A 9,388-nucleotide genomic window follows, 5' to 3' on the forward strand; every position below is an offset into this window, starting at 1 on the left:
GCACACAATCCCAGAGGAAAAACAGTGGAGGTAAAGTAAAATAGATCACCTGTTCTATCCAGTATGGTATCAATAGCCACATGTGGCATTTAAATTTAAGTCAATCAAAATTAGATTCAACCAGAAATTCACTTCTTCACTTACACTGGCCACACTCCAAGGGCTCAACTTGTGATCAGTGACTATTGTATCAGATAGTGGAGATATAACACATCTCTATCACCACATAAAGTTCTCTTGGTCAGCGCTGATATAGACCCAAAATGGGAGGAAATGTGGAGTCTTCTGTGCGGCATATGGCAAAAGAGAATTAAGTTAAATTCCGGACCCTCCAAGGAAGAATTCCTCTTTGTGCCCTCCTGTCTTGGTACACGGCTTAGCATACAGTAAGGGGCTCAAAAATGTTTGCTGAGATACAGTGCCGTTTGCACATGCCAGAACAGGGAGCAGAAACAACATTTAGGAAACCTACTAGTGGATCATAGGCCTTTCCCCAGAGCTCACACTGATGTGGGGACAGATATCTAGGCAACGAGTGGTTATTATGAAACAACCAGAGTCAACAACTTCGTAAGGGAGGCTGAGATTTGGGTTGGTGCCTTTCCTGCTGCCTGGTCAGGACTGTGAGTGTGCAGGTGGCCCATCATCACTGAGGCACAGTGGACACAGAAGGCCTAGGGTGCCACATGACCATAGGCAAATGCCTTAGACACCAGCAGGACCAGCAGGTGGAATCCATGCAGACATTCATCAGACAAGAATCCTGGTTCTTCATCATCACCTTCATCTTGTATTTTATTCCATTGTATTTGATCATTATCTGCATATCTCATCCCAGCATCTACCAGTCCTATGATGACTAATGGACTTCCAAAAGGTCAACAGTGGATTGAAAAGTACATTGGTAAGGAAGTAGATTGGCCTCCTATTTAAGGTGACACTCTTCCAAAGTCTATGTTGTGAAATGTAACAAGGAATTTAATTGGTGAAATTTGAAGTGTTAGGATTCCTACTTATGGTTATTCTGCTTTTGCATTTTTCCAAGAATTTCACTCATGTTTCCAAGATTTTGAAACAAAAAGGTTCTATGATACATAGTGAAAAAATAATTTCTGTGATTCCGTGACGCTTTAACCTGAGCTTTCTTGGGAGAAACAAATGTGGATTCACATTATGGGATAGTTCCCTGGTTATTGTTTTCTAAGGAATTGAAAAAGCTAATAACTCAAGGGAGAAAACGATAAGAATTCATAAGGCAGCCCCAAGAGCTCCTGCTGAGTAGGTCTTTAGTGAAATCTTCAACATGCAGCCTCTCTTTCCTGACTGTCTTTATTCAACAAAACCAAGAATGTGACCAAAAGAAAACATCTAGAAATAAGTGAAAAAGCTATATACTCATCAGAAGAGTCAGAATCTTATTTTACTTCTGAACTTGCAATTAGTGATTATGCAATGAAGTAGACGTTCCATGTTCCTGCTGATTTTAGTTCATCCACATTTTCTGCAAGCAACCAAAAGTCATATGTATTTAGACAGCTGTGATTTCTCTGACCCAGCTAGCTTCAGCAACTGTAGGGATTCAATCTGACTTTACACCAAAAGTTGTTTGGGATGATACTGTTACCATTTAAATTTTTGACCTTTGATTTGATTTGATTTATCTGAAAAGTTAGAGATGATTCTCTTCAATAATAAATACCATTTCTATGTGGTTTTGCTTAGATTCCCCATGAAAATGAAATCAGAGTTTAATTCACTGAGTAAAGCATTACCATTATTTTTTATCAGTTCTGAAGAACAAGCATGATTTATTACACAAATAAAAACTAAGCAATAGTTATGTGATTCTTCCTGAAATTCCTGCAGGCACATGGATTTGGAATTCCTTTTCTAATTTGGGATTTACCTTCCCAGGAACACATTGATTTGCCATCTCTCACAGCACAAAGTGATAAATTTCATGTCCTTATGCTAGAGTATTCTAGGAGATCCACTTTTAAAACTTAATCCCAGACTTGAGATATTTAAATTCTTTTTCATACTTATTCCCTGGGATGAGCCCAATGCTCTGTGTACATCCTCAGTCCTTTAGGGGAAAGAAGGATCAACCCAACAGAAACATTCCTCTCTATATTACCTTCCTGTGTAATGAAAGGGCAGAAAGAGACTTAAGAACACGTTAACCTAGAATCAGAAAATCCCGGTGCTGGAATCATCATGCACATTCATTTTTAGATGAGGAAATCAGGTTTAGGATGTGAACTGAGGTGAAATGAAAGTGAAGGTAAACTCTGTCCTTGGTTTTCTGTTTGGTAACTAATAAATAATTGGGCCTTATGGGAAATATGTCAATTTTACACATTGAGTCTTTATTTTGGGTTGGTTGTTTTTTTTTACATTTATTTGGTCTTATTTTTAAAATTTTAATTCTAGTACAGTTAGCATATAATGTTGTATTAGTTTCAGGTGTACAATATAGTGATTCAACACTTTCATACATCCCCTGGTGCTCATCACAAGTGCCTTCCTTAATCCCCATCACCTATTTCTCCCATTACCCCCCCCAAAAAAAACACCCCTCTGGTAATCATCAGTTTGTTCTCTACAAGTAAGAGTCTGTTTCTTGGTTTGCCTCTCTCGTTTTTCTTTGATCATTTGTTTTGTTTTTTAAATTCCACATCTGAGTGAAATCATATGGTACTTGTCTTTCTCTAATTGACTTATTTCACTTAGCCTGCTACTCTCTAGATCTATCCATGTTGTTGCAAATGGCAAGATTTCGTTCTTTTTTATGCATGAATAATATTCCATTGTGTGTGTGTGTGTGTGTGTGTGTGTGTGTGTGTGTACATATGTATACACCACCTTTTCTTTATCCATTCATCAATCAAAGAACACTTGGGCTGTTTCCATAATTTGTCTATTGTAAATAATTCTGCTATAAACATAAGGGTGCGTGTATCCCTTTGAATTAGTGTTTTTGAATTTTGGAGGTAAATGTCCAGTAGTGTGATTACTGGATCGCAGACTAGTTCTATTTTTGACTTTTTAAGGAAACTCCACACTGTTTTCCACAGTGGTTGCACGAGTTTGCACTCCCCACAAGAGTGTAAGAGGATTCCTTTTTCTCCACATCCTCATCAACATTTGTTGTCTCTTGCATTTGTTTTAGCCACTCTGACAGGTGGGAGATGATATCTCACTGTAGTTTTGATTTGCATTTTCCCGGTGATGAGTGATGTTGAGCTTCTTTTCATATGTCTATTGGCCATCTGATGTCTTCTTTGGAGAAATGTCTTCTGCCCATTTTTTATTTGGATTTTTTGTTTTTGGGGTGTTGAGTTTGATAAGTTCTTTATAGATTTTGGATACCAACCCTTTATCAGATATGTCATTTGCACACTGAGTACTGTGAAAATGAAAACCTCATGTAAACCAATGGTTATTTAAGTGTTGATGTTCAAAAGTCACATGTTCATAACCGCATTCGATTTGAATGAAGCTATTCTTCATTAAAATGAATCCAACTATGATGTAAGGTAGAGTCCCCATTTTGAACTGAGTTACTTACTATGTATATCTAATTAAGTCTAAAGCTCCCTGACAGCCATTCCTGGTTACATATTTGCAGCAATGAACTTAAATGATCAAATGTTATATTTGCAAACTCCAATGGTAAAATTTACGTGAAGAGATCATACACACAGACCTAAGTTAAATGTGTTCCTCTTCCTACATAGCTATCCCTATTATTCTACTCTTTATAATCAGTAAGGACTTGGGGAGCCCTCAATGTGCACACAGTGCTGGTAACCAAAAGACATAAAGGACACTGTGTCTGCCCTTCAGAGATTGCAGTTTCAAAATGGCGGAGATGAGATGTATTTTCTTGTAAGTCATAAGACAATGGGAAATATTCTGTAGACAGACTCTATGGGTAAGGGCCATGTATTTACCACTTTAAAGAGAAAAGATGCTACTGGACTAGGGAGTCAGGAAAGGCTTCATCGTGGTTGGAGGTCTGTGGTGGAGCGTTGGGGTGCGTGTAGGGTGTGACCTGGAAGAGAAAGGGGACTCGGAGCCAAGACAACAAGTGTGACACAGTAAGACTGAGGACAAGTGTGAAGGGGAAAAAAATATATGTGGCACATTCAAGGGATATTGACTGTAGGTCTTGTCAGAGTTGAAGATTGAATTTAGTGAGCACTGGAAGATGAGTCCTCAGAGCTGGGGGACAAAATACCTTCGTGCTGAGCTCGAGAGTTTGAACTTCATCTCATACAGAGTCGTCAGAGAACTGCTGACACTGTGATCATTCTGGCATATGTGTGGTAAACTCTCGTTGGTGATCCACGTCTGTAATGTTAAGTCCTTGTGGGCTCTGCTTTGGGCCTCAGCTGATTTTCATTGTGGTTAAGGAACATATTTCAAAAAATCTTATAAACTGAGATAATACAGAAGGAGAATGAAAAGAACCTGGAAGGCTTTAGGGTCTCAAGAAAGAAAAGTGCTTTAAGGCCTCAAAAGTCTGCTTATTTTCAGACATCACTTGATATTGAGGCTTACCTCTTGGTAACCATTCTCTGAGCTATGTTCTATTTCCAGTGTTTTCACAGGTACTGAGGAATAAAACAAGAAGCCCTCCCCCAAATGTTGTATTGCTAAACTATTTAGCCTTAGAACCAATATCCAATTCTTCCCATTCTCCCAAATCCGTAACTACAAGTTGTTAAATAACAAAAACTCAACTGAATATATTTTAAAGATCTAATTGGCTTTAGGCAGCATCCCATCTAGGAAGTAGAGGGGAGCTCCAAGGGGCTACAGAAAGGGAGAAGTTTTTATTTTATTTATTTTTTTTATTTTAATGATTTTTTATTATATTATGTTAGTCACCATACAGTACATCCCCGGTTTCCGATGTAAAGCTCGATGATTCATTAGTTGCGTATAACACCCAGTGCATCATGCGATACGTGCCCTCCTTACTACCCATCACTGGTCTATCCCATTCCCCCACCCCCCTCCCCTCTGAGGCCCTCAGTTTGTTTCTCAGAGTGAGAGACTAAGGGAGAGGTTTTTAAAGGCAGGACAGGGAAGTCACAAACAGAAAAGAGAATTATTTTGGGTGAGCTCACCTTTCTTTGGGGAAAAGGGTCTTATTAGGTGATTACCTCATGTTTCTTTGGGGGAGGCAAAGAAGTTAAGACTATAGTTAAGACTATATTTCTGGGGGAAGTTGAAACTATAGTTAGGTTAGGTATGAAGCCCAGAGTTGGTGACGTGGCCTAGCATGGCTCCATTAGGGGTCTGCAGTTTTCTTTTTCACAAAGTCAAGGGTGACACGGAACACACCTGAGAGCCTATCACTTATTATTCATCTTATCACCTCCAAGAATTTGGATGTGTTAAACTGCTCTAGTGCTCTGATCCCCAAAAAACTTGGAGATAATTCCTTTAAGGGAAACAAATATGAGTCAGGTTGTTTAGTTAAAAACTAAAAATGCTACTTGATATTGGGTTCTTTTACTAGTGGAAGAGTCCCCAGGGGTCACCATGTGGCTCTGGTCTCCCCCACAGGTGGCCCCAGTGATTAAAGCTAGAATGATGGAGTACGGGACCACAATGGTCAGCTACCAGCCCTTGGGAGACAAGGTCAATTTCTTCCGCATGGTCATCTCAAATCCCGCAGCAACTCACCAAGACATTGACTTCCTGATCGAAGAAATAGAACGCCTTGGACAAGATTTATAATATCATAGCTCGCTAAGCTGTTGCAATTCTCTAGGTAGACAATTAAGTTGTCACAAACTGTGTGGATGTATTTGTAGTTTGTTCCAAAGTAAATCTATTTCTATATTGTGGTGTCAAAGTAGAGTACAGTTTAAAAATCCAAGACATTGCTCCTTTTACAAATCCTTTCCTAAGTTTAGAATACCTCTCTAAAAATTAGTGACAAAAGGCTGTGTTCTAATCAATAATGAAAAGCTTAAAATTGTTATAAATACTTCCCTTACTTTTAATAGAGTATGCAAATCAAGCTTTATTTTCACTTCAGAGTAGTAGGATTGAATAGTTCCAAATGGCCCCTGAATCCTAAAAGGTTCTTTGGGGTGCAGTCCAAAGGAGAAAGTGCATATAAAATGTATGTTGACAATAAAAACTCTTGCCTTTTTCATAGTATTAGAAAAAAAATTTTCTAATTTACCTATAGCAACATTTCAAATGTATTTAAATACATATAATTTTACAAAAGGAAAATATATATATTAAAAAGAAATCCTATTTTGTAACATATAGATTTTTATTTTATATGGGTTATACAAACTGCAGGGGCAGATATAAAAACTAAGCCAGATTTTTTTTTCTCTTTCTTTTAATGGAGGCACAATAAACACTGAGGAAAGTTATTCTGAAATATAGGCCCACAAAATTCTTCAAAGGTAAATTGCCTTCTTTCTATTCATGTGACGGCTTATCATATCTCTAAAGTTAGTATTACAAAACAAACACAAGAAAACATTGCAAGTTCTCGAAAATAACTGACCAGATCAACAATACGATTCTCTTCCCAGTTGAGTTTTCCGCCCAGTTGACCCTGAGCAGACCCACTCAGTAATCAGGACAAATCAAGCTTCCTCTTAGACTAAAACTAGGGCAGTTGTACTCTGCTTTCCAGTTCGGCTTGTTTGGAACAGAAGCTAGATGCTTATTCTTGAGGCCTCTTCCCAAACAGTATTCTTTTATTAGGCCATTTGGATTAATTAGGGAAAATAAAAATAAAATCTAATTGGCCTGAGCAAAAAGGAATGAAGCACACTCCAGAAAATTAAACTCGGCCTTGAGAGAAGACATCTCTGTGTCATCCTGGGCACCATATTGTCACTGTCTAGGAAGGAGTCATTTACCTCCTGGATAATTGCTTATTCCCATTCCCTCCCCTCTCCCACCCACGAAAGTTCTCTCCTGCTAGGCTCCTCATCCCTGGAATCCCAAATAATTAATTTCTATCCCACGGGTGGTTATTTTCCTCTCATGAAGTGAGCTCCTCACCTGAGATTTTGAGACAGCATCTTAAGACCTTCTTTTATCTGCCTCTCGTCAAGATCCAAAGTGACCAGAGTAGGCAGAGATAGTAAGATCCTTAGAATTCGGGATAATGTTTTAAAGCATTCTTCCTCCCCTGCACACCTGATGGAGAGACCCAAGCTAACAAGAGCTCCTATTGATATTTGTGGGGCCACAGTTTGTCGGATTCCAAGTACTAGTGTGATGACTACAAACTCTTCTATGCTGACTGCAGGTACCAACTTAGAATATTCGTCCTTTCTGTATGTACCTTAGAAAGACTACAGGCATACAAGAGAAGAAAGAAAGAAATCCCCTCTAATATAACCACAAGATCCAACCATCTGAAATCTGCATGAGCTTGCTCCTACATTCTTTCTCCCACATTAAATCCAAACACATTGATACTTGAACATAGGTTTGGGTCCTTCCTGTATAGGAAGCAAATGGGTTCCCTATGATGATTAAGAGAAAACTTTTATCTGTACCCCAGAATTTCATGAAGGAATAAACCTCCCATTCTAGGCTATGTCTAATGGCCAAGCATCCCTTTCCCTTCTAGAAATGGGCCATTGAAACTAAGCACATAGCCACCCATCTATCTTGAGCCTCAGGCCAAAAGGTCCTACCTCAGTGGCAGAGACACTAACTGTCAAACCCACTGTTCTGCTTGGAGAAGACAGTGGAGCCCAGGGCCCTGACCTGGACAGACCCCTCTCAACTCCAGGATGCTTATAGCCTGCAGTACAGACCCTCTATCAGAAGCTGCTGCTTTTTAACTTGATTGTATGATGGAATTTAAAAGGAGAAGCGTTTGCTCCTGTGTATGAAATTCTAGCAAATTAATTTTTACAAATAGGTTGTTTCCCCTACTTCCTGCCCCTTCCAGATCCTTCCCCAAGTTGGCTAGGAGTCTTGCTCAATCCTTTGCAGTGAAAACCCTGCCAACCACAACCCAGGAAAGGAGGTAAATAAAAGCCTAATAGGTTCCAGTAGTCTAATAAAATATTCTTTAAAGTAGGTCTGTAATCTACTTGGGGGGGGGGGGGATGGTGGTTTTGAACAGTAGCTCAAATTCCCAGTGCCAAAGACCTTTATATGGGACCATCCTTTCCAAATTTTAGAAAAGTCTGGGGTTAGCTTAATCAGAATTGACATGGCCATTTTCATTTATTCAGCAATATTGTGTTTATTATTTCTAAATACTTGAAAAAAAAGTGTGGTATGTCTTTATCTGAGACGCATAAACGGTATTGACTTTGTGTACTGTCAAAAGGCTGCGAAGAAAGCAAAGGAAATCAATCGTGTGTGTAAATTGTGTTGCCTTCGTTGTATTGATAGTACTGTCTCGTCACCTCAGAGTGGGGTTGTGCACTTTAGCTCTGAACTGTACAGTGTTGCAGACCACGTGTGTTGCTGTAAAAGCTTGTACAATATATTATTGACATGTCTTTTTCTGTGTGGTAGCCGTATCGATATTAAGAACAACATCCGCATCTCTTCCCGCGCGCTCTCTCTCTCCCTCTCTCTGCTAAACTGTACGCCCTCCGCAGCAGCTCTAATAGAGAACATGCCTTCGGCTAAGCTCCCTACCGAGAACTCTCCTTTGAGAACTGTGTGATTGCACAAAAATGCAAGGTGAACGCCGCTCCGAGAATACAGGAGACCCGTATGGAGTGTCACAAACCGCCCAAATTGCAGGTATTGTCCCCGCTGGGGACGGGGTTTGGAGCAGGGGCTGCTCCTCAGAACACGGACGAAGCAAGCACGGGTGTAAATATAGCAGCAGCACAGGGAATCAAGACCCCTCACGGTGGGTATCATCTTGCACGTGCTCTCCTGTTTTCAGATGCTACCTACGAACACTGTGTATTTATTCGTTTTGTGCTCTAAAATGCTGTTCCCGGTTGGTGTTTCTGAAAGACATCAACATCTCTCCCAACATTATGCCATTTACTAAAGACAGAAAAAAATTAAAAATATAAACACGTGCAACCTGTTCTTCTTACCAAATATAAACTTGTGTATGATCTAAGTATTTTATCTGTGTTGTCTCTCTAAACCCAAATAAATGTGTAAATGTGGACACAGCTGGGTCTCTGGTTGCTTGTTTCTGACTTTGCCTTGTGTGGAGCTCGTTGTTAACGAGTTGCCTGAATACAAGGCCCTTACCTTGTCGCAGAGCTCAGAGTGTCTTTGGATCTTTGTTGGGGAAAAAGAGCTCTTACTTCTGCCGTCACTCTTACTGTCACTTCTGAAGGATATTGTTTTACCCCATGTGCTTCAATCCTTCAAGCAGATCCAGTCTTTTTTTTTTTAG

At 39.6% G+C, this 9,388-nt stretch overlaps 1 protein-coding gene across 1 annotated transcript in view; it reads left to right on the top strand.

The window, feature by feature from the left end:
* Window positions 1-9,158, top strand: part of GAD2 (glutamate decarboxylase 2) — a 78,770-nt gene extending 69,612 nt beyond the window's left edge. Inside the window, exon 16 of the mRNA XM_045775375.2 lies at window positions 5,581-9,158. Coding sequence (XP_045631331.1) covers window positions 5,581-5,754 — 174 coding nt within the window. The 3' untranslated portion in view covers window positions 5,755-9,158. The remainder of the gene's footprint in view (window positions 1-5,580) is intronic.
* The last annotated feature ends 230 nt before the right edge of the window (window positions 9,159-9,388 follow it).

The sequence above is a fragment of the Ursus americanus genome, chromosome 31, assembly GCF_024610735.1.
Source record: "Ursus americanus isolate L20-20 chromosome 31, mUrsAme1.1.p, whole genome shotgun sequence".
NCBI classification, from domain to species: Eukaryota; Metazoa; Chordata; class Mammalia; order Carnivora; family Ursidae; genus Ursus; species Ursus americanus.